At 55.9% G+C, this 27,013-nt stretch overlaps 1 protein-coding gene across 4 annotated transcripts; it reads right to left on the bottom strand.

Moving 5' to 3' along the window:
• Nucleotides 1–6,200: 6,200 nt before the first annotated feature.
• On the bottom strand, nt 6,201–26,503 carry LIPE (lipase E, hormone sensitive type). 4 transcript variants are annotated; one of them, XM_025269154.3, is made up of 10 exons: nt 25,510–26,503; nt 15,581–16,116; nt 13,096–13,186; nt 12,837–12,982; nt 12,531–12,716; nt 12,061–12,355; nt 11,085–11,312; nt 10,680–10,856; nt 7,236–7,657; nt 6,201–6,843 (listed from the first exon to the last, which is right to left on the bottom strand). In XM_025269154.3, the coding sequence occupies exons 1-10, from the start codon at nt 26,345–26,347 to the stop codon at nt 6,634–6,636; spliced, it is 3,129 nt and encodes a 1,042-aa protein (XP_025124939.3). In that variant the 5' UTR covers nt 26,348–26,503; the 3' UTR covers nt 6,201–6,633. The 4 variants fall into 4 exon arrangements, with proteins under 4 accessions (XP_025124939.3, XP_006041291.3, XP_044787225.2 ...); XM_006041229.4 differs by lacking the exon at nt 25,510–26,503 and adding an exon at nt 23,430–23,619; XM_044931290.2 differs by lacking the exon at nt 25,510–26,503 and adding an exon at nt 17,075–17,275.
• Nucleotides 26,504–27,013: the final 510 nt, after the last annotated feature.

Below are 27,013 nucleotides of genomic sequence, written 5' to 3'. Positions count from 1 at the left end.
TCCTCGCCTCCCTTAGAACCCAGTCCCTACTCCAGAACCCAGGCTCCTAGCCTCTTTCTCCCCAGAATTCAGGTGTCCAGGCCAGGTCAGGGTCCAGTTGCCCAACGTGGGTTTCACAAGGAGGGTGGTGCCATCCATAACCCTGGTGGAACCAGTCTGGCTGAGCAGACAAGTGAGGTGGCCCCCATCCCATCCTGAGCCTGCTGCTTCCTCGAAGGCCAGCCCAGCGGGGCTGGGAGCAGAACAGGACGGGCTCAGGGCGCTCTGGGTGCGTCAGAGTCTGGGTTTGGGTGTGTTGTATCTCTGCTGTGCGGTGTGTGTGTGCCTCTCTGGGTGCTGTTGCTTCTGTGTGGGGGTTGTTGCGCTGTGTCTCTCTCTGAGTGTTCCTGTGTCTTTTCCGTTTATGTGTCTGAATTGCCCTCCTGTGCTTCTCCCTCCTCTGCACCTGTGTCTGGGTGCAGTCTCAGTTGTCAAGTTTCTGTAATTCTGACTAGGTTAAGGCAGGAATTATTATTTTGTAGCACTTTATTTATTTATTTTTGGCTGTGCTCCATCTCCGTGGCTGCCCAGTCTTTTCTCTAGTTGTGGCGAGCGGGAGCTAATCTCTAGCTATGGGGCGCGGACTGTTTATTTCGGTGGCTTCTCTTGTTGCAGAGCACAGGCTCTAGGGCATGTGGGTTCAGTAGTTGTGGCACTCGGGCTCAGAAGTTGTGGTTCCCAGGTTCTAGAGCACAGGCTCAGTAGTTGTGGCGCATGGGCTTAGTTGCTCTGTAGCATGTGGGGTCTTCCTGGATCAGAAATTGAACCCATGTTCCCTGCAATGGCAGGTGGATTCTTTACCACTGAGCCACCAGGGAAGCCAAGGAATTAGTTTTTGAGTGGTAGCTTTGTTTTCTGGACTCTATAGCCAGAAAGTGAGTGAAGGCACTCGGTCATGAGATCGCAAAGAGTCGGACACGACTGAGTGACTTCACTCACTTTCTGGCTATAGAGTCCAGAAAACAAAGCTACCACTCAAAAACTAATTCCTTGGCTTCCCTGGTGGCTCAGTGGTAAAGAATCCACCTGCCATTTCAGGGGACATGGGTTCAATTTCTGATCCAGGAAACCTTAGTTCAAATCTTGATGGCCTCTGAATGGCTGTGAAACTTTGCACAAACCACTAACTTCCCTGGACCTCAGTTTTCCCATCTACAAAATGGGTTTTTGCCAATAGAGTTGCTGAGAGGATTAAATGAGTTAATTCATGTAAAGAAACTGCACCTGGCCCACAGGAAACATTTTGTGTTTATGAGGATAGTGGGGATGATGTTCTAGTTGCTGGTGATGCAATAGTGAATAAAACCAAGTCTTTGCTCATGGTCCTAGTAGGGATTGGATGAATGGCCTGTGGCTGGGCATATAATCACATAACTGAGGCGTCTCTTTTGCATGTGGAATGGGATATTTCTATATGGTGTCAGTGCAAGTGATTTCACAATTGTGCACCCCTGTTGTGTGTTTGTACATAACTTCACGTGCTGTGTGTGGGTTCTCTGCTTGTGTGGGTATAAATACAAGATCACACCAAGCAGGTGTTGGAGGACACATGTTTGTTCTGATCTTGCATTCCTGACTCTGAGGTGCCAGGGGTGTGCCTGTATTTGGGGTCTTGAGAACTCTTCTCTCCATCATATTAAAAAAAATTTATTTATTTAAAAATTTATTTTTGGCTGTTCTGAGTCTTCGTTTTCTTGAGGGCTTTTTCTCTAGTTGCGGAGAGTGCGGGCTTCTCTTGTGGAGCACAGGCTCTAGGGCTCTCGGGCTTCAGTGGTTGTGGTGTGTGGCCCAGTAGTTGCAGTTCCCAGGCTCTAGAGTGCAGGCTCAGTAGCTGTAGTGCCTGGGTTCAGCTGCCCCGCCACACGTGGGGTCTTCTTGGACCAGGGATCAAACCCATGGCTCAGGGTAAAGAATCTGTCTGCCAATGCAGCTGGCTGTAGTTTCTCCCTAATGGGAATGGTGGGCCCAGCAGCTTTAGGAGAAACACCAGGGTGAAAGGGAAGATGAGAGGAGATAGGTGAGGCCTGGGCGGGGATGAGAAAGAACATGGTGGGAAATCAGGGAGAGATGGCGGATGGGGAACAGAGGAAGAGCTGCACGAAGAGATGTGGCTTTTTGTCCATCCATTCCATAAGCATTTGGTGAGCCCTTGCAAATGTGCCAGGACCTCTGACAGGCATTGGTTCAAGGCTTGGGGGAAAGTAGAGAGACCCAGAGGGATGAAGACCCACCAGGAAAGCTTTTGGTGCCCCAGGGTGGCCCACCTGTGTCCAGAGTGGGCCTCAGTGAGTTCTGGGTGATGGGGATCCAGCGATGGGGAGGGACAGAGAGGGACCTACCCTTCTCCAATCCTACCTGAGGCTGATCTGGGCAGATCAAAGAACACAGGCTAGGGGGCTGCGGGCCCGGGGGAGGGGGGAGGATTCTCCCAGACCAGGGACATCCCGGGAATCATTTCTGTCATATCCTAATAGGATAATGACACACGACACACCCATTCCGTCCTAATCAGTATTTTCGACCCCAATCAGGCCCAACACCCATAGTGAGAGGCCTGGTATCTGGGAGTTGAGGAGGAAATACCTGGGAGTCATCTCCCTCATCCTTCCTCCTCCAGACCCCAGGAGTCCCAGGCCCCAAACCCCGACCCCCACCCTCTGGGAGTCCCACTCTCAGTCCCTCTTCTTTCTTCACTGTGTACTTTGCCCTCGCTCTCTGGGCCTGTCTGTCACTATCTGTCTCCATCTGTGTTTTGTGTCTCTTTACATCTGGATCTTGATTCTCTCTCACTGGGCCTCATTTTTTCACCTGTCAAGTGGGAATAATAATAATCCGATCACTTAGAGCTGTTAAGAGGAAGACATGAGATAATTATGTAAAATGCTTAGCACAGAACCTAGGCCACAGTAAATTCCGTACAAGTGAGCTCTATTGCGGTTATTGTTTTCAGTATTTTACTCTCTCAGTTGGTATCTGTGTTTTTCTCTTGGTTTCCACATAAGTCTCAAGTCTCCTCCTGTTCTGGATTCTTTCTGCACACAGCACCCGCCCCTGGCTTCCCTTTCAGGGATGAAGGAAAGGGCAGTATCAAGGCCAAAGCTTCCCCGAAGCCTTTTTCCTATTCATCTTTAGTCTAAGCCCCACCTCAGGAACTCAGAACTCTGGCTCCAGTACAATACGTAGCCACAAAAACCCCTGAACCCCAAATCTGTGATCCTTGGGCAGGCCAGGGACCCTTGGGATCCAGGAGTCCCCGAATCTGGAGCACGATTCTTCAGGGTCCCAGCTCCCCTCTTCCTCAAGATCAGGAATCCGGACGCTCAGCCTCTTCCTCCCTCAGACTCAGAAGTCTAGGCCCCTCAGTTTGTCCTCCTCAGGACCAAGGAGTTCGGACTCTAATCCTCTCTCAAGACAGGATCAGGCCGTCGAACGGTCCAGCTCTACCTGCAGCCGGAAACCTCACTCAAGATCCTTTTGCAGTCGCGCACGAGCTCAGCAAGCTCCCAAGTCTGTCTTTTTTAGAGGCGTGTCTGACACCGGAGCACGCCTCCGAAATCGAGCTGTGATAAGCTACCCGTGACGTCAGTCACCAGCTTCCAGCCAATAGACACTCCGACACCCCACCTCCTAACTCCTTGGGCCACTCAGGGCAGGGAGCATTCCCTAGTAGGCGGGGTCCACAGCCCAAGGAGGACCGCGATAGAGCGGTCTCCGCAGGTCCAACCAGGCAGCCAAAGTGCTAGGTATTTGCAGGTTGGTGGGGGGGGGGGGGGGGGGGGGGGGGGGGGGACGTCTGCATCGTAGACGCTGGAGCGGCTCTTGAGCGGACAGGTTCTGCGAGTCTGGCCTGGTAAGCCCTTCACAGCACACCCAGTATTGGGATTCTGGACACAGCTCGGACGGAAAACGGTGAGATTTTGTTGAGGCTGGAGGCGCAGCGGGGAGCTGGATGCACGATCTCGGAAATTCCTCCATCCCTTCCCTTCTCCAGCTACTAAACTCACCCGTGCGTTCAGTCCTTCCTGCCCTCATTAAGTACCTCACTCACTGATTTCCTCATATGGCGACTCACTCGCACTCGCTCATTCACACACTCATCCACCCAGCCTCCTGCTGGGCAATGGTGATGATCAAGATGAGTCAGGCCTGGGCCCTGCCCTTAAGGAGCCCAGGTCAGATGGGAGGACAGACCCATATGTTGACGTGCAGGGGTTTGCAGAGGCTGGGGAGTCCAAGGGAGTCCTTTTTGAGTTTAGTGGGACAGGAAAGGATTTCCAGAGGAGGGAACCTCCCTCTTCTGACTCCTCCCGCCTCTTGGATTGTCTCATGAAGGCTTTTTTAACTGACGAATAGTTGATTTACAATGTTGTGATAATTTCTGCTGTACAACAAAGTGATTCAGTTACATATCTATCTATCTATATATAATTTTCCATTTTGGCTTAGCATACTGAATATAGCTCTCTGTGTTATACAACAGCAGTCCCTAACATTTTTGGCACCAGAGATTGGTTTCATGGGAGACACTTTTTGCACGGAACGGGGGACGGGGGATGATTTCAGGATGAGTCAAGCCCATTGCATTTCTTGTGCACTTTATTTCACTTACTGTTACATCAGCTTCACCTCAGATCATCAGGCATTAGCTCCCAGAGGTTGGGGACCCCTGCTGTACAGAGGACCTTGTTGTTTATCCATTCCATATATAATAGCTTACATCTGCTGACCCCAACCACCCACTCCATTCCTCCCCCAAACTCCTCTTGATTGGCAACCCCAAGTCTATTCTGTATGTCCGTGAGTCTGTCTCTGCTGAAGACGACCTTTTGATCTGTGTGGTAAACCACCCTCAGTACCTCACCTAGCTCACACACCCCTGAGCCTCCTCCCAGTAGAGTCTCACTGTCCACCTGCTCCCCTGTGCAGACCTGAGTGTCCTCTTCATCTCCTTGCTCACCTGTAACCTCTGCTCCACCCTCAATAAGTCCTCTTTATCCAAGCTCAGTAATGGCTCTGGGAGCTGCTCCACCCCGACTTCTGCTCCCCACCTTCATTGTTTCTGCCCCAGCTCAGGGCTTGTCATCCCTGTCCCCAGCCTCCTCTCTTGCTTCCAGGGCTCTAGTCTTGCCCTTTTCAGTCCACCCCTGTTTCCCACTAGACTCTTTCAGTGCCTGAGCTGATCCTGTCCCTCCCTTTCTCAAAGCCCTTCTATGGCTCCCGCTGCCATTTATAGTCCAAATTGCATTCCAGCTCCTTCAAGATCCCTTGCTGACCAGTCTAGGCCCCTCAGACCACTCCCCACTTTGCATCTGAACTTCTGGTCAAGCAGAAGCCTTGACCACTGACCGCTGGCTCTCACAACCTTGTCTATTTTCTCTTAGTAAACTTTTGCTCTTGGATCACCTCCTCTGTGAAGGACTTGCTGGCTACCACAGATAGAACCTGTGGGGACTGTGACAGTCTGTGCCTGGGTCTCTTCCCCACCTGAGTGTGGAAATTTGAAGGCTAGCCCTGGAAGGAAATCTCTGCTTCAAACCCAGGGCCTACAGAGGGTGAGGGCTTGAGTGGCTGTCACAGCTGGGCAGAGCTTGGGTCCCAGTTTTTCAGTGATCAGTTTGTTTCTGATTTCCTGTTAGCTTTGCTCCGGTTCTCTAGGGACTTCCGGTTTTCTTTTCCCGGTGGGTGCGGGGTCTAGGTTTGTAAAGAGGAGTAGCTGAGAAGCCAGCTTCTGGCACTGTACCTGGATTAGGTTTGAGGAGGAGGTGGGTCTGTGTTAGCAGGGGGGCTCCTGCCCTTCCACACTCAAGAATGCAGGCCTGCACACCCCTTCTTTCTCAGGACCCAGGTGTTGGGCCCCCAGCCTTCCGTCGGCTCGCCAGTGCCAAGTTCTCGGGCTTCTGATGCTGCCCCCTGGTGGGCAACCCCCGTCCCCACTCTATTTGCCAGTTGTTTAACTGCTAGGTCCTGACTCCTTTGCGGTCCTATGGACTGCAGCCCGCCAAGCTCCTCTGTCCGGGGGATTCTCCAGGCAAGAATACTGGAGTGGGTTGCCATTTCCTTCTTCAGGGGATCTTCCCAACCCAGGGATTGAACCCGAGTCCCTAGTGTCTCTTGTATTGGCAGGAGGAGTCTTTACCACTGAGCCACCAGAGAAGCCTGTCTATTTGCCAGAGGCCAAACTAATTAAATACTTTTATTTACAAAAAACAAACAAAGCAAATCGATCTGCAAGGTCGGGCCAGGCCCGCCCCTGCAGTGGTCACAGCAGCAATAGAAGGCAGTGATCCCGTGCAAGTCCGGCTGTCTCTGAGACTGGTTTGTGTGCGCCCTCCTCCTCCAGGCCAGGGTCTTAGCTTTGGGGAGGGGGCCCCCGCCCGACTCTCCCCATGCCGTTCCCCCTACTTAAGGCACAGCACGCCCTCTTCCACCCAGCCCGAGAGAGGTCCTGGATGGGCTGGGGAGCCCCGGGCCCGGGGTTCCCCCCGCCCTTCCCGAGGCGCATTCACCAGGGAGCCCTGCGCAGATGGGTACAAGCAGCCTTTAGTGTCGCCCCCCACAACCCCCCTCTCCCTGCGGGGCCTGGCACGCCCCGGCTCAGACCGGCGGGCCGGGAAGATTGAGGATGAGACGGATGCGCTCCACGCACAGCGCGGCTGCCTGCCGCGTCTCCCGGCACAGCGCCGCCAGGCTCAGGAAGCCGTGCGGCAGGTCCTCCACCACGCGCAGCGTCACGGGCTGGCCCAGGCCGCGGAGCCGCCGCGCGAACATGACCGAGTCGTCCAGCATGGGGTCCAGCGCGCAGGCCTGCGGGGGCGGGGCAGGGAAATGCGCAGACGGCGGGGGAGGACAGAGGCAGGAGACACGAGGATGGGGGCGGAGAATCGGAGAATGAGTCTGACTGGCCTCTTCCTGGCTTCTCCCTCCCCCGAGAGACCCACTCTCTCTTTGCCCCTTCCCCGACTCTCCAAGCCCAGCCCTGCCCTGCGATCTCAACAGGATTGCAAGAGCAAACGGGCAACTTTGACACCCTCAGTCCACCCGTTGCCAGGCCTTCCCTCCTGCTGGCACACTCTCCCTAAGGCCGCGCTTTCTCCCTTTCCCCCCACTCGGCTCCCCGGGAGCTCCTTTCTCCAGGAGCTCCAGGCCCCTGCCAGCCCCACTCCTCGCCTGCTCCACCTTCCTGGCCTGGCGCTCACCACGATGTGCACAGGCGGCAGAGTCTGCAGCATGCTGTCGGGTGCCAGCAGCGGTGACATGAAGGGATTCTTGACGATGGGGGCCGAGTAGAGGGGCATCCACATGGCACCCTGGCTGCAGCGCCGTGGGTGGAAACCCTCGGGGAAGGCGGCGCCCACACCTCGAACTCGGTCCTTGTTGTTCGGCTCCTCTGGGGCCTCAGACATTTCAGATCCATCCTCAGATCCAAGTAAGAAGTTGACGGTTGAGGGTGCGGAGGGGCCGAGTGTCTCCGCTGACAGTGACAGGTCTGGCGTGTCTGTTGTGTCACTGCTGTTCCTGAGGCCCAGGTCATGCAGCTTCAGGCTTTTGAGGGAGTCGGTTCCCAGTGGGCCCTCCGGCTGGGTCAGGGCTGCTTCAGACACACTGCGCCGCATTGGCTCTGTGAGAGGTGCAAAGGTCAGGGGACCGGTCAGGCCTGCTGCTAAGCCTGGCTCTGTGGGTCGGGTGTGTGGGTGGCTGGCAGGGAAGGCCGCCTTGGGAGCAGAGGCCGGTGGGGGATTGTACCCTAGGGCTGTAGAGGCCCAGACTCCAGGGTGCCCCAGGCTGCAGTTCCAAGGGGGCGGTGGAAGGAGTCCCTTGTCTTGGAGGTGGGGCTCTGTCCTAATGGAGGGGTGTGTGCGATTGGGAACATGAAATGCCAGTCAGTTTACCTCTGGGAGCCTGTTTCCCCTTCTGAACAAAGGGGATAAAAATAGTCCTTACCTCATAGGAAGTGGTGGGAACTCAGTGGGATTAATAAGATTCGGGATTAGATACTGCTACCCCTGGGGAGGCTTCCCAGGTGGTGCTAGTAAAGAATCTGCTTGTCAATGCAGGAAGCGTGGTGTCCATCACTGGGTTGGAAATATCTCCTGTAGTAGGAAATGGCAGCCCACTCCAGTATTCTTGCATGGAAAATTCCATGGACAGAGAAGCCTGGAGGGCTGTGGTCCATGGGGCCACAGAGAGTCAGACATGACTGAGCAATTGAGCACAGAACACATCCCTGGGAGGTCATAATATATCTATATCTATACATATATATTTTTAATTTTAAACATTTTTAATTGAAGGATAATTGCTTTACAGAATTGTGTTGGTTTCTGCCAAACACCTGGTAATGTTTTATTACCAGGTACCTTGTTTTAGCTGCCTCCTTAGCCCCCAACATGGGGCTGTAGGAATGGTGAGCAGGCCCACATGGCTTGAAAGGAGGCTGTGTTCACAGGGCACTAAAAAGAATCTTGAGGACATATCAAGACTTCCAGAGACCCCCACAGCTTTAGCTATGTAGATCTGCTCCCCGAAATTCCTCCCTGTTCTTCACTTCATCCCTTCCCTTTTTGTTTTTTGGCTGATCTATGAAGCACGTGGGATCTTAGTTCCCTGACCAAGGATCAAACTCAGGTCCCCTGCACTGGGAGCATAGAGTCTTAGCCACTGGACCACCAGGGAAGTCCCCATCCCTTCCCTTTGAATGACAGACAAGCCAGTGCCCAACTGATGCTAAAGGTGCACATCAGGCCTGCCTGGTGCGCTCACTGTGGCCTCAGCTCCACTGATTTGATCAGGACCATTCTGCTTACCACTACTGCCAGAACCTTACATTTTTCAGTTTTTCTTTTTTTTCTTTCACTTGCCTTTATAAATCCATGAAGCCAAAATGCAGGATGATACGAGAATAACTGCTTAGGTGCCCTGTAGCCCAGAGGGTCAATGGAACCAAGCTGTTGACTAGAGTCACAGACACGGCCAATCAGGGTGCTGGCATCTTCTAAGAGCACCTACTGTGTTCTAGGTACAAGGCACAAAACAGCACCTACTGTGTGCCAGGTGCTTGACACAAATAGGTAGGCAGTCCTTACAGCAACGTAATGAGGCAGGTATTCTTACTGTATTTCCCCCAGAGGGGCAAAGCTAGGCGCACAGATACTGCAACTTGCCTGGTATAGTACCTGGTACTGTAGGGAGCTCGACTGGCGTGTGTGCCTCTAGGGTCTGCTCTTGTCACCTTTCTGCTACAAGGAAAGCCCCAGTGCCAAATGGTCCATGTGTCTAAAATTCAAATCCTTTTTCATTGCTTTTGCATGTATGTGCTTAGTTGAGTCTGAGAAGGCAATGGCACCCCACTCCAGTACTTTTGCCTGGAGAATCCCATGGACAGAGGAGCCTGGTAGGCTGCAGTCCATGAGGTCGCTAGAGTTGGACACGACTGAGTGACTTCACTTTCACTTTTCACTTTCATGCATTGGAGAAGGAAATGGCAACCCATTCCAGAGTTCTTGCCTGGAGAATCCCAGGGACGGGAAAGCCTGGTGGGCTGCCATCTGTGGGGCTGCACAGAGTCGGACACGACTGAAGTGACTTAGCAGCAGCAGCTTAGTTGAGTCCAACTTTTGCTACCCCATGGACTGTAGCCCATCAGGCTCCTCTGTCCATGGCATTTCTCAGACAAGAATACTGGGATGGGTTGCCATTTCCTTCTGCAGGGGATTTTCCCCACCCAGGGATCAAAACTGAGTCTCTTGAGTCTCCTGCATATGCAGGCAGATTCTTTAGCTACTGTGCCACCTGTTTTTGGGTGTATTTATTTGTGTTGGTTGGAATATCCTGATATTAAAAACTGAATTTAAAATAAAGCATATTCAATTGGAATAATTTTCTGAATAATAGGAACTGTATCTACTTTTTTTCTTGGCCCGTGGCTTGTGGGATCCTAGTTCCCTGACCAGGGGTTGAACCTGTGTTCTTGGCTGTGAAAGCGCCGAGTCCTAACCACTGGACTGCCAGGGAAGTCCCTGGGAATGGTATCTACTTTTGAACATGCAATTTCTATTACCCAGAAAATACTGTTGATTTATTAGAGATAGAAAGTAATTTGAGGTGGGTGTGCTTTAAAATCCTTAAAATGTTAGGAAATGGGAAAAAATGGATCCCTGGATGGAAGTGATTTTTGGCAGCCTGAGGGTCTTCCCACCTACCCGGGGTGGGGATTTCCTCCACTTACTGATGTCTCTCCCATTTTCTGATCTCCCTGCGTGCCTCTGTTAAAAGTCAGGAAAGAATCTAGGAGGCCTGGACTTCCACCTGAGGGCCCAGGGAATTTCGGTGGACTGGATTCTTGGGACTGAAAATCAGGACACATGGCTGGCCTTCTGAGTCATTCCCTAGGGTGCCTTTCTGGGAGAGGGTATTTGGAAAGCTAAATCTTATAGTTACTGGGATTCTGAGCTGACCCATGCGATCAGAAGTTCTGGAATTTCTAGAATGTGGACTAAGGCTTTATGGCAGGAGCCAGGAAGGTGATCTCTGCTTCTCTGAGTGCCCAGGGCCCAGCCCTTTGCCTCCCCCAGGACCTTCTGGTGCCAGGCTGTCCCTCCTGGCCAGGCTGGATGGGTGTGTGAGGGAAGGGTGCCACTCACCTGTCTTGGACACTGATTTCAGGTGGGACTTTTGCCCACCCAACTCCAAGAAGGAGTTGAGCCACGAGGAGGCACCCAGGCGGAGGTCTCGCAAGAGCAGGGCTGTGTCCCGCTGCACGAGCCCCATCACACCTAGCGCCTTCTGGTCTGAGTCAGGGTGGTCCTCAGTCTCCGCACCTGTGAGTGGATGTGTGTGTGGGGTGGGTGAGTTGGTCTCCTCTCTTTCTGGGCCCAGTCTCAACACACACAACCTCAGGCACCTCTGCCCTCAGGGACCTAGACTATCTGATGGCTTCAGCAGGAACAGGGAGTCTCAGATTCCTCCCCTTTGTACCCAATGAGACAGGGCTCTAGTCTCTGTCCCTGAAGGAGCCAGGGCCCCAGTTGTATGCGGATGGGACTAACCAGCATAGGCGCTGACGCACTTGGAGAGCACACTGAGAGGCAGCAGGGGGTCCATGAGGCTCAGCAGGCGGGAAGGAGAGGCGGTGGACTGCAGCATGGTGGCCGGGTAGGCTGCCATGATGCCATCTGGCACCCGCACCCCATAGGCCGCTGCCCGAAGGGACACGGTGAAGCAGAGGTTCCCGCCGGCGCTGTCTCCGGCGAGGCATATCCGCTCACCTGTTGAGCCTGGTGTGGAGGGGGCTTGGTCAAGCCTGGCAGGGAGGAGCTGGAGCTCTGGGCTCTCGGAGGTCGGGCTTGGGGTTCTGGCCCACTGCCATTTTAGAGACTGGGAAACTAAGGCAGGGATCTGGACCTATTTGGGGGATAGTGGGCAGAGGATCAGGCAGGCTGAGGACATGGAGAGGTCTGGAAATCAGGAGGCTATGGGGAAGCTTGGGGGGCTGGGGGTCAGGAGCAAGGAGGAAGGGTGCTGAGAAAGGGGAGACCCAGCGCCCATGTCAGGAGGGAGGGGCGGCAAGGCCAGAAGGTGGCAGCTAGGGTTTGGGCTGGCTGTCCTGTGCCCTGAGCCCTGCGGCATGGCCTCACCCTGGTCTGTGCCTCCCAGGCTGTGTGGGCAGCGGGAGGGCGGAGGAGCTGGAAGAGTGGGCTGGAGCCCGGCTGGGTGGCTGCCAGCAAGGGGCAGCAGTGGGTAAAGAAACAGGAGGAGGGAAGAAAGGGCCAGAGTTGGGGACAGAGCGTCAGGGCTAGAGTCGGGGGAAGCAGGAAGAGGAAGTGGGTGAGTGGAAGGTGGGAGCCTGGGGCAACAGAGGCAGAGCTGCAGGAGGGGGCAGGGGACACAGTGGGGTGAGCAGGTGGCAGAGGTGGGTGGTGGGAGGTGGACGGGCAGGCAGGGTGTCAAGACTGAGGCTCCAGTGCCTCGTGGCTCTTTGCCCCTGCTGTGCTGGGGGCTGAGGCAGGCTGGGAGGGGGCTCACCGAGCAGGGCGCAGTGCTTGATGGCCCAGCAGTAGGCATAGAAGCATTCTTCGAGCGCCCGGGGGAAGGGGGCCTCGGGGGCCAGGGAGTAGTCGATGGAGAGGATGGGGGCGCCCAGCTCCTGGGCCCAGCTCTTGAGGTAAGGCTCGTGCGACTTGGAGGTCTGGGCCACGAAGCCGCCGCCGTGGATGTGCACCACCAGGGCCCTGGAGCGGGGTGCCTGCTGGGGGCGCAGCCGCAGCTCCAGGCTCCTGGGGCCCTCGGACCTCACGAAGCTGCTGAGCTCCTTGCTGTCCTGGGGGAGAGGAAGGAAGGGGTGGTGGGTCACAGGGCGGGGGCAGCCTGCCTGGGCCTCACTCCTCCGAGGGACGGGAGAGGGGGCAGGTGTGAGCTGTGAGGCGGGAGGTGGGGAAGGCGCTCCCACCGTGCTCCTCAGCTCTGCGCCTGTTCCGGCAGAGCCGGGGCCCTACCTGTCCTTCCCGCAGGTCATAGGAGATGAGCCTGACGAGGACGGGCCCAGGGCCTGTGTGGGCCAGCGGGGGTGAGATGGTGACCGTGAGCTCAGGGTCCGAGGTCAGAGGCATTTCAAAGGCGATGGGTGGCAGGCTGAGCAGGCGGCTCACCCTCACGGTGGTTGAGGCCATGTTTGCTAAAGACTGGGCCGGGAGTAAGAGGAGGAACTGCTCATGTCTCCCCTCCGACCTCCCCGCCCGTCTCTTCCCTCCTGTGCCCGCCCTGGGCCCCGTCATGTCCCCATCGCTGGACCCCAGGCTCACCGATAGCACCTGGATCTCGGTGATATTCCAGAAGGCTTTCCAGAAGTGCACGTCCAGGTTCTGAATGATCCGCTCAAACTCGGCCCCACGCAGCTCGGGGTCGATGGCAAAGCGGCCGCCAGTGAAGAGGGAGCTGGCGGTCACACCTGGAGGTCAGGAGGGGTGTCAGGGAGTCCCTGGTGGCCTTGCTGGGGCCCTGGTGCGGGGGAGGGACAGGAAGGGTGGGGGCGGCTGCGGGCAGGGCCCTGCGGGGACTTACTGATGCCAGTCTCATTGCGTTTGTAGTGCTCCCCGAAGGACACCAGTCCGATGGAGATGGTCTGCAGGAACGGCCGGATGGCGGGCGTGAACTGTGGGGAGAGGCCTCCAAGTCAGGGAGCAGGGGCGGGCAGGGGAGTGGGGGGCAGAGACAAGGCCGGTAGAGGCGGTCACTCAGCAATGTCTAGTGAGCTCCGACTGTGTGCTAGGCACCTCACGGAGCTGATGTTGAGAAGACAGACAGTACTCAAATGAAGACATGCCATACAATGTCAAGAAATGACCAGTGTCTGAAAGGACGGTCGGTGGAGGGAGAGTGCGGACGAAGTGTCTGACTCTGTTTATGCGTCTCCCCGAGGGACCCAAGGAGGGATTGGAATGAAGCGAGGGATGACTGTACCCCGAGGAGAATAGGACACAAGCAGAGGCCTTGAGGGGCATCCTTGCTTGGCATGGATGGTGAGTGTGGGGGGAACAGAGAGGCCAGGAGACGGGGGTGGGCGTGGGGTGAGAGCCAAGGGGCAGCGAGGGGCTTATGTGGAGCCTGAGGACTTGGGTTTGTTCTAGACACGATGGAGCTGCAGAGGGTTGTAAGCTGGGAGAAGGATGGTGCAGGGGTCCCTGAAACTCAGCGAGGACCAAGATGAGGGGATACAGGCCGTGGGGACCAGTTAAGGAGCAGTGGGGAGAGAGAAACAGGAGAGCTCAGAGATCCTGAGGCAGAGAGAGTCAAACAGGGAGACAGAGACCCAGCATCTCAGAGAGGAGCCAGGCAACTGAGAAGACAATAGAGAACCAGATCAGGGGGAAAAAATCCAAGCCACAGGAGGCTAGGCAAGGGGCCAGCAGGGTTCTTCTGTTCATTCAGCAAGTCCTGGCCCGGGTCCTCCGGCGTGCCAGGCACTGGGCTGGAGCAGAGGCTGAGCGAGACCTGGAGATCAGGGACGTCTGCCCCCAGGGGCTGACATTTTACACGGGGAGGCTGTCCTGCAATGTGGCCCAGCTGGGCCCGCAGAGAGTAGCTGTCAGGCGTGGCCCTGCCCCTGGCCGGGGGCCCAGTGGGCCAGAGAGCACAGTGGTGCCTGACCTTCGGGACTGGAATGCAGCTTGGGTGTCCCCAGGCTCTTACTCCCGAGCTTTGGGGGCATGGCCGGGACCCAGGGAGGAGCTGGCTGGCCCAGCTGGGCTGATCAATATTTGTGGGTTCAGTTTAGATGAGGGGAAGTTCCCAGGAACACCTGGGCTGGGCTGGTGAGGACAGGCTGCCCCACATGGAAGCAGAGATGGGATGGAGGCCGAGACAGTTTCCACGCTCCACTACCCGGGGAACGCCCAGAGAGGGTCTGAAGGGGTGCAGGCTCACATGGCTCCAGATAATCCCGCTGGGGTTCCCAGATGTGGCTGGGCATGGGTGGGCCCAGCACGGACCCCGGACGGGGACAGACTGTGCCTCAGCTCTGAGCTCGGTGCCCTACAGACTTCCTAATTCTCCAAGTCCCCAGACTACTCTTCCTGTGAGTCTGAAGGCCTCAGGGCTGCCTCCCTTCCAGCGCTGAGATGAGCTGTGTTCCTGTGATCATGATTTTGGGGTGGGGGCACAGGATAGGAAAAGGCCTGCAGCTGGGGTTCAGAGGGCCCTGGTTCAGGGAGGAGAGGGGCCATGACCAGGTCTTCCTTGTGGTCACCAACGTGGATGTGCTTGCTGGTTCTCTCTGCAGCCTGAAAATCCGGATTCTACTGCGCCTTAGGGGAGTCTATATGTCCCAGCTGATCTGGGTCCAGCTGAGCAGCTGGGGGCCCTTTGAGCCCCTGTAAAATGGGGCCGGCACCTGTCCTCCCTGCCTGCCAAGCCTCTGGTGGGGATGACTAAGTGGGGCGTGCTCTTACAAACAGGCCTTGATGCTCTTACAAACCACACTGGCTACCGTCCTAGGGGCTGTCAAATGAATTCAGGGGCCAGACAGGTCACATAAGAAAGTAAATGAAGCTCCTGAGTGCAGGGTGAGTGGGGATCCTGATGTAGGAAGCTATGCCCAGTTGAAGATTCCTTCCTCCATGGTGGAGTCGGCCAAGGGGCCACAAGTGTGAGACCCTCGCTCTGTGCAGTATGAGCCCTGACCAGCTTCCCCTTCCCGCATCTGCTGTTTGCTCGGTCAAGCACCACACCACACCACCGTGCTTTCTCTGTATGCTACTAGGGCTTCCCTGGTGGCCTAGTCGTAAAGAATCCTCCTGCCAGTGCAGGCGACACGGGTTCAATCCCTGAGTGTGGAAGATCCCCTGGAGAAGGGAGTAGCAACCCACTCCAGTATTCTTGCCTGGGGAAATCCCATGGACAGAGGAGCCTGGCAGGCTACAGCCCATGGGGTCACAAAAGAGTCAGACACGACTGAGTTACTGAGCACGCATATGTGACTGAGCCTGGTTGGGCCCACCGTGTGCCTTTGCCATGGGCCCAGGGGACAGGCGGGGGGCGGGGGGCTCACCTGGAAACCCAGGCAGCGGCCGTAGAAGCAGCCTTTGTGCAGTGTGACGTACTCTTGTAGGAAGTCGGCAATGACCCTCTCGTCGCCCTCGAAGAAGAGCCTCCCGGGCTGGTTGGTGGTCAGCAGGCGCTGGGCGTAGTAAGCCAGAGCGCGGAGCTGGGTGAGGGCGGCCAGGTAGGCCTCGAGTTCGGCCAAGTTGTGGCTGGTGCGAAAGAAGATGCTGCGGCGGTTGGAGGCCACGTAGCGTGCTTTGTGCAGCAGGTGTGCCAGGCAGCAGCGGGCCGTGTGCACCAGGCTGCGGTACCCATTGGCCGGCGTCTCTGTGTCCAGGTCAAAGAGGTGCGCCACGCTCAGCAGGCGGCCCAGGGCCGGCTCCAGCCCCAGGGCCTGCTCTCGAATGCCCGCAAAGACGCCTGTCAGCCGCCGGGCTGTCTCCCCGGGGCCCTGGCTGGAGAAGAAGGCCATGTTGTCCTCTGCCAGGGTCACCAGCGACTGTGTCATGGTGCGCAGGTCCATCCTCTGCAAGAGCCGTGAGGCTGTGGGCAGGTCGGGAGGCACATTAAGGTAGGGCTGGGTCACCCCTGGCTCCACTGGGCCCTGGGGTCCCAGAGTCCAGGCTGTACCCACACCTCCCCCTGACTCACGGCAGACCATAGTTTACTCCTTCAGACGGGAGGATGGAGTCCAGGCCTCCAGTTCCTTGCTTCCTTGGGACCCATGAGTCCAGTACCCAGACCCTTTCTCTCTCCTCAGGAGCTGAGTTTGATCCTTCAGCCCCCACCTTCCCAAGACCCAGGAGTCCAGGCCCCCACACCCTCTTCTTCAGGCTGCAGGTCCCTGTTCCCTCTTCCTTGGGATGCTGACACTCCTTAGCTCCAGCATCTGTCCTACAGCCCAGGAGTCTACGTAACCCTCTTTCTCCTTTCTTGGGGCCCACGTTCAGGCATCTGTCTCCATTTTCTCTCCCGGAGCCTGGGACTCCTTCCAGGTTCTGAGCAGCCTGGCTCCCTAGTTGGTCCCCTCTCCCAAGACCAGGAGTTTCGGCCCCCATCTTACCTCCTTCTCAGGCCCCAAGTGTCACCTACAGGCCCTTGCCCTCTGCAGTATTTGGGAGGCTCCTGCCCTCAATCTACCAATTCCCATCCACCTGGTGGTGTCCCAGGATCCTGGTCCCAAGTCCAATTCTTTTCCTGAACCCAGGAGTTCATAATTCTAGCCTTCCCTGCAACCGAGGGGTCACTCCTGCCCCCTCCAGGTTGCTCCAGTCTGGCTGTGGAATCCCCTCCAGTCCCCTCTCTCTTCCCAACCTTGGTCCCACTCCTCCCCCAGCTGGGTCCCTGGCCTTCAGGCCTGTCCACTTAGCTTGGCTTTGCACCGGTCGGCCTTGCTGCCTGCCTGCAGTGGTATTCATCCCTGTTGTTAACCTTGAACTCACTGCGCCAGACCTAGTGCTAAGAGCTTTCTCAATTTGCTCCTTTAGTTTCTCTCACTAACCCTCTGAGGTCCAGACTGCCTCGGTTCCTGTTTCAGCTGTTATTCGGAGCATTCCCATTTTACAGGAGAGGAAACACAGGCTCAGAGGTGTTAAGACAGTTGCACTGAAAAGTGGCAGAGCAGAAATCAGATCTCTGGGTCCAGAGCTGTTACTTTTGCTGGTCTCCGTCCCAGGGCCCTGGAGACTGGGCCTCTAGCCCTGGCCCCGCAAAAACTTGCCCTGGACTTGGCCTGACTCCCTACACTTCAGGGTCCCCGGTTAATCTTCCCTTCCAGACCGCTGTCCTGTCACCCAGGTCCTGGACAAACTGTTCTTGTCCCCCCTTGGTGGGGACGCTGCCCTCTGCTTCAGAGACGTTTCCCTCCTGAAGCCCACCTAGCACCTTGCCTGCCTCCCAAGTTGATGGTTCCCTGATCCTCCAGAAAAAGGTGTCTCTTTTCCCTTCTGGGCCTGGGGGTTTGGCAGCGGCCATTCCTGTCTGTCAGCTGGCCATGAACTCACCCCTCCCAGGCCTCTTCAGAGATCCCCAGGGCTGCTGACTGACTGCTGACTGTGGCTGCTGCCAGTTGCAGCCGGGGGTGACAATCCCGGGGAGGGGCCCAGCCTGCCCAGGGTGTGGTCACCGGCTCCACCTCCTACCCTGATAGGACGGTGAGAATCCAGCGCGGTAAACAGAGCCTGGGGCTCAACTCACTGCTCCCAGTCCCTGTGCCAGCCTCCTGTGCCTTTGAACCCTAGAGTTTGGGTCCCCAAGGCCCTCCTCATTCAGTTCCAGGAGTCCGGACTCTTGGTGCCCTCAACAATTAGAAACGGAGGCATCCAGGTCTCCTTTCCCCTCCTCCCTTAGGCCCAGGAGGCTCACCCTAGTCCTGAAAAAGTGTTCCCTCCCACTCAGCCTGGCTGCCCTCCTCCTTCCCTGGGGGGATTCAGGGAGCGGAAAAACACCGGGTTGATGGCAACTCCTGCCCCACCCCAGGCTGGCCATGGCACAGCTGGCCCCAGCTGGTGGGGAAGAGAGAGGAGAACCAGCCTTGCTTGTCCCTCGCAGAAGGATAAAAGCTGATCAACGGCAGTGCCAAGCCCAGCCAGGGGCCCATGCCACAGGTCCTACTGTGTGGTGTTCCCATAGTGGGCAACCTGCCACTTGGCCTTCCAGGCCATCATCCTGCGGTGACTGTCACTTGCATCTCACAGATGGAGCAATGGAAGCTCAGGGACACTTCACCTGTGTTATTCCACGTGCTTCTGGCCTGGCCAGCTCACCCTCATCCTAAGCTTCCCCCCTCCTCCAGGAGGTGGTCCCTAAGGGTGCCTCCCCATCTAAGATGCACCCCCTCCCACTGCTTTCTGTCATCATATTTAAGTTCTTCTTCCTAGGATTTTCCACCTTGGCACTTTTCCATTTATCTGTTTACATGTTTTTTGTTTGTCTCCCCCAGGGGCAGAACCAGGCTTCATGGTGCTTCAAAGCTTTTCCAAGTGGAGATGGGGTTCTTTAGGAAAAAGGAGAGACAATCCCAAGTGCTGAATTAGGTATAGGGCTTAGGAAGGGGCCTGTGCAAATGAGGGTGTTCTTTGCTTGGCTGTAGGTGAGTCCGCCTCTGGCCCTCTGCCTGGAATGACATCCCCTGGGGGCATGGGGTGGCACCTAGCAGGGGCTCAGCAAAGATTTGAAGAAGGAAGGAAAGGGAAGAGTCAGAGTGGAGGCCGGCAGGATTGGGTGGGAGTCTGGGAGAGGACCACCCTTCCTCAGGGCAAACAAACAGATGGACAGACAGAGGCCTCTGGAGACAGCTCTCAGCTTTGTGGCTGGCCTAAGCCACTGGCCAGGTTGATTTCTTCGTCTTGGAAAGTGCACTTGGCCATCCTGCCCAGGGGGCTGGAAATGATCTTTGTATGGGTCCCCATGGCAGCATTTCTTCTCGTGGTTCGCTCTGTGGTTCTCACTTGGCCTCACTGAGGTTGGGTCCTTCTCCACCTAACATGCTGTCCAGTTTACTGCTTGTGCGTTTGCTTTCTGTGTCTGACACTAGAGTAGTGTCTTCCTTTGGGCAGGGGCTTTGTTTAGTTCACTGCTGTAGCCCTAGCCCTTGCACAGAGCTAGCGGGGTACTTACTGCACGGCTGTGCTTTCCTGTTCCACAAAACAGCTGTCATTTACTTCCTGTCTCTGGGGCAGGGCTCCTGATTGAAGATAAGGGCACAGGAGCCCTGGACAGAAGAAGCAACTTGCACACAGCAGCGAGGAAGAGGCTGATCCCAGGGGCTGCTTTTCTGCCCTTTGCCCTGTTCCAGGCGGCTCCCTGGGGACTGGCGTGGGCGAAGCAGGGAGGGAAGGATGCTGAGCTGAGGTTGCCAGAGTCATGCCAAGAATCTGATGCAGAGGGCACTGGGGCAGGGGCAGGCAGGCCCCCAGGGCCTTGTGTGAGGACTGGGCCAGAGGGAGGGGTAAGGGTCCTGTTGCCTGGGCACTAGCCCTTTGCCCTAAAGAGTTACAGGACAAGTGGACCCGGCCTGGCTTTTGGTCCCTGGGGACTGAGCAGGCCAGAGAAGGGCAGTGGGGAAGTAAGTGGGGGGAAGATGGAGGAAGGGCCAGGTCGGGGGCCTGGGAGGGGCAAGGCCTTCTGCAGGGGAAAGGCCTGGGGCCAAATGCAGGCCAGGGGGCCGTGATTATGGCCTGATCCTTGAGTGTTTCTGCATGGCAGAGCAGAGCCTGCTCTATGACAGCTGTGTGCTGGACACTGCTCTCTTCCTGGGTTTTATGTAAGGTAACTCAGGTAAATGGTTTCAGCCTCTCCATAGCCCATGAGGCAGGGACTATCAAGACCCCTTGTGGTAGATGAGAGAACTGAGAGACAGAGGTGGCATACTGCCCAGGGCCACGGAGCCAGCAGAGACGGCGCGGCTCCTCCGCTGTGTCTCTGTATCTGCGTTGCTGCTTCTGTCATGTCTCAGCTCTGTGCTTTCTGGGCGGGCAGCTATGAGTATGTCTTCAAGGTTCACCTGGATGTACATGCATGTGCAGGTTCCTGCTGTGCTTAGCGCTGGTCTGTGTGTGTGGGTGGGTGAGTGCGTTCACTCCACATTTTTTCTCAGTGTCTGTGTTTCTGTTTCTCGGTGTGTCTGCAGGTGTGTTTGTATGCATGTGTCACAGCCTGTCTGATAGGGACAGAATAAAGGGACAAAGTAGAACTAATGATTAAATAGTTAACTAGGGGATTGTAAATAGAAAAATATGAGCGATCCCTGTAAGTTAATTACTCAAGAAAGCAGGTTTGCTTAACGGCAAAACCATGCAACAGAAGCACGAGACATGCCCCCAGATAGTAAAGCGATGGTGGCATGAGACCCACAGCCTGTCCAGCGAGCTCAGTAATTTAATGATTCCTAGGACACGCTGTCTGCACACATACAAAACAGTAATTAGTGGACTCAACTTGACCTGAAGGGACAAGAAAACTCCCCTGCCCAACCTGGAGGGGGAGCTGATGACAGAAGCATGACGTTGACTCAAGAATGACAAAGAAGTCTCCCCCTCCCCACTTTTTCTTTGCTTATAAAACGGTAGCCCAATAAGTTCTCAGGGTGCAGCATTTCTCACCTTGTAAACCTCACAAGCATTCTATTCCAATACATCACTTCTTATCTATTACTTTGCCTCTGGCTGAATTCTTTTCTATGCTAAGACCTAAAAGATTGTGGTACTGGAGCTCTTCAGTGTCTGAAATGACACCAGATGGTTTCATATCTGTATCGCTCAGCCCCTGAAGGCTCTGTGTCTCTGTTGTTCTTGGCCTGTGAGATTGTGCGGGCATGTTGTGTGTATGTGTATGGATGTGTATCTTGGGGGTATGTGTGTGTATGGTACCCCTCTCATCCCATTTGCTCCAGTTGGAACCCAGGGCATCATCATGGGCACCTCCCAGTCTCGTCTAACCCATCAGGAAGTCCTGTTGCCCCGGTCCTGCCTAGAAATCCCTGGAACGTGGCCTTTCTCCCACCTCCACTGCCCACTTCTCTAGATGACTGTAACAACTCTTTCTGTATCTCTGCTTTTTCCCCCTCCATGCCTTTCCCACATAGGGGCCAGAAGGTCTTTCTAAAATTTAAAACTGGTCACACATTCCCAACCTTTGAACACCCCACTCTTGCTCTCAGAATAAAGCCCCAAATCCTGGACATGGCATCCCAAACCATGTACCACCTGGGCCCTCTGGGTGCTTAGCCCTTTCCTCGCTGAGCTCCCTCCGTGCTGTGAGCTGCCACTTTCTTGGGCCTCAGGGTTCTGCCTGTGCTGTCCTTGCCACTCTCTGTGTCGCTCCTGCCCAGCAGTCCATACTCGCTCATCTTTGAGTCCAATATCACGTGCTTGGGGAGCGCCTCCCTCTTATATGTTACCTCTTCATCAGTTTGGCAGATGGGGAAACTGAGATAATTGGATAATCAGATAATTATATCTGATTTGTAGGGTTATTTATTAATGTCTGTATCCCTGGCTCAGATGGTGTCTTATCCTCTGCACTGAGGCCCCAGGCCTGGCTCAAGGAAGGGTTCGTTGAATGTCTTTGCTGAACAAAAATGTGCACCTGGAGCCTTTTGGGTCCAGAATCAAGGTTGAGGCACAGTTTTGAGTGTACACACTCACTGTCCTTAGGAGCCTGGGGGTGGCTATCTCCTTGCCTTTACTGGCCAGGTGAGGAAGACCAGGTCCCTCACTCCCTCATTTGTCATCTGAAAAATGGGGTGATCATGACAGTGTCATCTGTTACTGGCAAGATCCAAAGGATGAGGAGGAGTGCTCCAGCCCACCTGGATGCCCTTGGGGGTCTGATTCACTCAGTGGAGGCCAGCACCAGGGCAGGGCCTCAGGAAATGATAGGGAAATCTAGGGGCCTGGGGGAATGAGCCTTTGTGAGTAGGTGGGCCTGTGGGTTTGTGGGGAGGACTGGCTCAGCCCTGTGCAGGAGGCCCTATGCAAGAGGATTCTAACTCCTCATGACTCCCTAAGGGCAGCATGATAATTATACCCATGTTACAGTTCATGCATGCCTTCACTTATTAAGTGAACATTTGAGTGCCCATGTGTCTGGCACACCAGGTTCTGCAATTGTGGGGTAAACAGGGCTGACTGTTTACCCCAGGGGTAAACAGTAGCCCACTCTTAGGGAACTCACTGTCTAGCTGGGGTGACTCCTGTTATTATGCCCATTTTATAGCTCGGAAAGTTGAGGCAGGGAGGGAGGGAGCCTCTGTCCAGTGTACCACCACCTCACAGCCTGAGGCACCAGGTCTCCAAGGCCCATTTCCTGATCATTGTCTTGCCTCTGGGCACTCGGTCCTGTCTGTGAAGCTGTGTCCTGCAGTGTGACAAGGAATGCCTTCGGATCCCAGTTTGAGCTCTGAGCCTTCCTGTGTGCGTCTGGAGCCAGCTGCACTTCTACTCTTGGCTACCTATGACGTCTATGGCAGGGAGGGTGATGAGTTTGGGGTCTCTGGACTAAGTCAGGGCTAAGTCAGCTTCTTTCCTGCAGAGGAAATTCCCATAGGTCTTCACGTGGGTCGACACTCCTAATCCAGCAAGGACTTCATGTGGGCCTGAGGCTGGCAGGATGTCTCGTCTGTCAGTGTTTCTCCAGTCTGCTGGGACTTGTAAATAACGTGACAACCTAGGGAACCCAGGTGGCAGCTCTCCTTTCTCTCAAGTGAAGGTCAAGCTGTCCCAAGCCAACCCAGGGCCTCTTAGTCCTTGGAGTAGGAGTCAAGAAGCTAGATACTAGGGCAACCAGCCTGAGGATGGTGGACTGACAGCAAATGAATGAGCAGACTGAATGAAGGATGGTGGGACAGGGCTGTTGGGAGCAGTACTGCACCCCCTCCTCCAAGTATGCCCCACTGTGGGGCACCACTTCCTCCTACCTTTCACTCCAAAACTTCCTCTTTGGGCAACAACTTCTAAATCTCTCCCCTATAACCGTCTTAAGAGTGTCAGAGACTTGAAAATCGGGGCTTGAACCATTTCCCACGTTGGAATCACAAGGCAAGAGCTGCCACAGCCACAGAGCGAGAACGAAGTCAGAGCGGGAACGCTAGTTCGGGACACTAACATTCTGGACCCTTTCCCCTAACACGGTACTGGGGCATCCGAGAGCCTCTCTGCTGGAGATGATACTTCCCTCTCACGTCACCCGCTTCTCATAGTGGATTATCTCCACACCCCCGCACCGCAGGGCGGCAATGAGCCAGTCCACGAGCGTCCCCCACTTCTCGTGGCAGTAGGTCAGTCCACTCGGTCACCAGTTTCCCCGCAGGATGTCTAAGGTTCCTTCCGTGCTGCTGCCGGCCCCCGCCCACTCACCTTTGACTCTAGCTTTTGGCCACCACCGGCGCCTTTGACTTTTGGACCCCTCTTGAACCTTCTTCGAGGCCGGAGCCTCAAAGGCCACCTGGGGCCTCGTTTCCCAGGCCGATTCCATCAGTTTTCCGCGGTCCCGTTCCCGCGGCAAATTCCACACCCGCCTGAGCCAATTCTACCCGCCAGTCTCCGCCCCGAGGGCCGATCCTCACACGCACCACCGCCGAGCCCCCACATCACCCAATCCTGGACTTGCTCCTCTCTGGGTCCCGCCCCCTGAGCGAGGTGGGCCGGCCTCGACACTCGGGTCCCGCCCCTCTCCACTAAGGCCTAATGTCTGGCCCCGCCCCTTCGCGTGCTTTAAAGGGCCCGCGACCAACAAAAATGCAGCCCTGGAGGCGGCTAAAAGCGTATTCCGGCAGAACTAGCGGGGAGTCCCTAATGGTCACCCCAGCAAGGAAGCCCCGATGTAGTCACGTGTTGGCTGTCATCCTCGTCTTCCCACTCACCTGCCCACGTAGGGGTCGTCTAGAACGTACTGTGCCTGTCCGCTTAGAAGTAAGCAGGATGCAACTTCGCCTTCTCCTGAGGGTAGGGAGCCGGCCAGGTCCTCAGGCAATTCAAAGCCGAGGCGGGGCTGCAGCGCAGGAGGCGTGACTCTGCCTGGGAGCCGTTGGAGCAGGAAGCCCCGCCTCTCCGCCCCCCTCCCCCCGCCCTCTGTCTTCTAGTTCTCCTATTGCTCCTATTGGGGTTCTTCTTCTCCGTGTCCTGTTCCTCCCCGCTGGAATGGAAGGCCGGGGGCGGCGGGGGTTGGGGGTAGGGGTGTGTGTAGGGTGCTCGGCGCCTGCGCACTAGCTCTAAGCCGCGCACCCGCCCGCAGGGTGGAGAGGAGGCCGGGGGTACCGCGCTGTCCTGGGAAAAGGCGGGAAACAGAGGCGACTCGAGGCTCGCGCATGCGCACACACTCTGGCACGGGGGGAGGGGCGTGGGTGGAGAGGCTTTGGTTGTGGCAGAGCTGTGATAAGGGCATCCCTTGTGACTGGATTCGGGAGGTCCAGAGAAACACCAGAAATACCATCCTGTCTCTCCTCCCCACCCTTCCGAAACACACAATGAGCCCTGGCACTGAGAGACACCATGACCCTCTCCTCCTGAGTCCTGAGACGACCCAGCGCTTCCAGGAGATACAGGCCCCCGGGCTGAGACCCCTATTTACCAGCCTTCGGACTAACGGCTTCGCAGCGCCCTCAGCTCCTGGATTGGGGCTGCATTGTTTTCTCCCTCTCTGGCTGTGTCACCCATAATCCCTGGAGAGAACTTGCGGCCGTTCTCGTGCAGAGCAGGGCTTCTGAGCCCAGAGGAGTTCAGGGCCAAGCCTGCTCCCCGGGGCACACACCATCGTTGGCTTCGGAGGAGGAGAAAGGGCAGGGGTGCTGTCTCATGCCCACGACCTGCCCACACCGCCCCTCGAGTCTCCCTCCCTGCGCGCAGCCCAGACGGCCTGGGATTTGGCGGAGCCCAAGCGCCTCTCCTGAGCCTCCCGCTTCCTGAGATCACACCCTACGAGGCCATGGGCCTGGCAGGACTGGGACTCCCCGGGGACGAGTGTCTTCCAACCTACTGGACACCCCGGAGATCTGAAGGGCCTTCCCTGCCCGATGTCCGGCCTTGCCTGCGTGGCAACCCGCCGAGGGTAAGGGTCCCTGGTCAGCGAGGTGCTTGCCCCAGCGGTGCTCAGAGTTCCGGGCCCGGGGGATGAGCACCCACCCTCGCCCACAGCCTTAGTTTCTGTTTGATTACCCCCTGTCCCCGCGGGGAGGTGGCCTGGAACAGGGCAAGGAATCGGAGGCTGGCTGCGGATCCTGGCACCGCCGGCCACCCCTACTGCTCAGTCCCCTACAGGCTCCCTCTCTTCTCCAGGCCTCAGCTCCCTCCTCCATCAAAGGGGGCTCTGACTCTGTGTCTGGACTGCTGGACAGTGACCTGAGCTCACCTGACGTTCTGGCAGGTCTTAGTTCTTGACTGAATGAGTGACCATCCTTGGGAGCCCCTCCCCCTCTCCCTTCCTCCAAGCTCAACTCACCTGTGTACCGGTATTGTCTGGGATTCTGGCTGCTGATTTTCTTCCTGGGTGTTGGCATCCCACCGAATCCTGACATCATTTCATAACCAGGTTGCTCTTTAAAGGCCGGCTTCTTTCCAGGGTCCGCCATCCTACCCAGGGTGGCTGGTGAATCAATGTCTAATGTGAACCCCACATCTGGTTTTGTGCCTGAATCTGTGACCCACTCAATAAATGTCTTCGATTCTGAGGTCGATGGCTGTTCAGGTGGTTCATTTCGTTTTGATAGAAATCGCCACTCAGCCAAAGATTCCTCTCCGGATTTGACTCCCTGAGCTGCAAGTTCTGACTGTTGCTGTCTCTCTTGGGACATCGGTTCAGTCTGGGCAGGTGGTTCATTTTGGGGTTCAGGTTGCCGCTGGGCTCTGGCTCCCTCTCTCAGTTCTGGGTTCTGTTGAGTTCTAGATTCTTTTCCTGGCTCAGGTCTGTGCTGTGAGGCAGCTTCCTGTTTGCTAAAGGGCACCCTTTGGATGGGAGGTGACAGCTGCAGGGCAGACTCCTGTGGGGCACGAAATTCCTGGTGCAGAGTGGATTTTTGTTGTGCTGGAGGTTCCTGCTGGGCTTCAGTTTCCTGTTGGGCAAGGGGTCTTTGCTGTGCAGTGAGGTTCTGTGGTAGATAGGGTGCCTGCTGAGCCTTAGATGCTGGCTGAGCTATGGGTGTCTTTTCTGGCTCAGACGCTGGCTGGGTGATAGGTATCTGGGGTGGCTCAGGTTCCCAGTCAGGCCTAGAAACTAACTTAGAGCCTGGCTCCACTGTTGTGAGTTCCCTGAAGGGAACTGTTGATCTCCCAGGCTTCATCCTTCTGGGCTTTACTTTTTCACAGATCTGGGCCTCCTTCACTGATGGCTCATGATGGCACCTGCCTTTGGGCTCCACTCCTTCATCCTGGCATCTCTGCTTTTCCTTTTTAAGGCAGTTGGCAAGTGGCCCCTCTAATCCCGAGCCCAGTAATGTGCTTCTGTGCCTCCTGCTTTTGAGAGGCGGGCCTGGGAACAGGAGGAGGCTGTGTGCCCAGCACACTGTCCTATCAGACGGCAGGGGCTTGCCCTGTTGTGTCATAAATAGGACCCCACCCAACTCACCAATCCATTAAAATGCTTCTTCTCATAAGACCAGTATCCTAATTTAGTCTTCTTTCATCTGAATGACAGAAGCCAGCCTCTGGCTGAGTGTTTCTTTTCTCCCCTTCTGATATTTGAAGAAATGGTCAGAGGGGGAAGCAGGATCCACACTTTTTTTTTTCTTTTTGGCCACAGTGGTTTGCAGGATCTTTGTTCCCCGACCAGGGACTGGACCTGGACCCCAGCAGTGATAGTGCCAAGTCCTAACCACTGGATATCCAGGGAATTCCTAGGATCTACACTGTTTTAATGTTTTCCTCTTTACTCATTCTTCCAAATCCATTTTTATTTCCTTATATTTTCATTCTGATAATTTTATCCCCATGTTACAAAAAAATATGCC

This window comes from Bubalus bubalis, chromosome 18 (assembly GCF_019923935.1).
Source record: "Bubalus bubalis isolate 160015118507 breed Murrah chromosome 18, NDDB_SH_1, whole genome shotgun sequence".
NCBI lineage: Eukaryota > Metazoa > Chordata > Mammalia > Artiodactyla > Bovidae > Bubalus > Bubalus bubalis.
The sequence above is the reverse complement of the archived record's forward strand: the minus strand, read 5'-3'. Positions and strand labels throughout refer to the sequence as shown.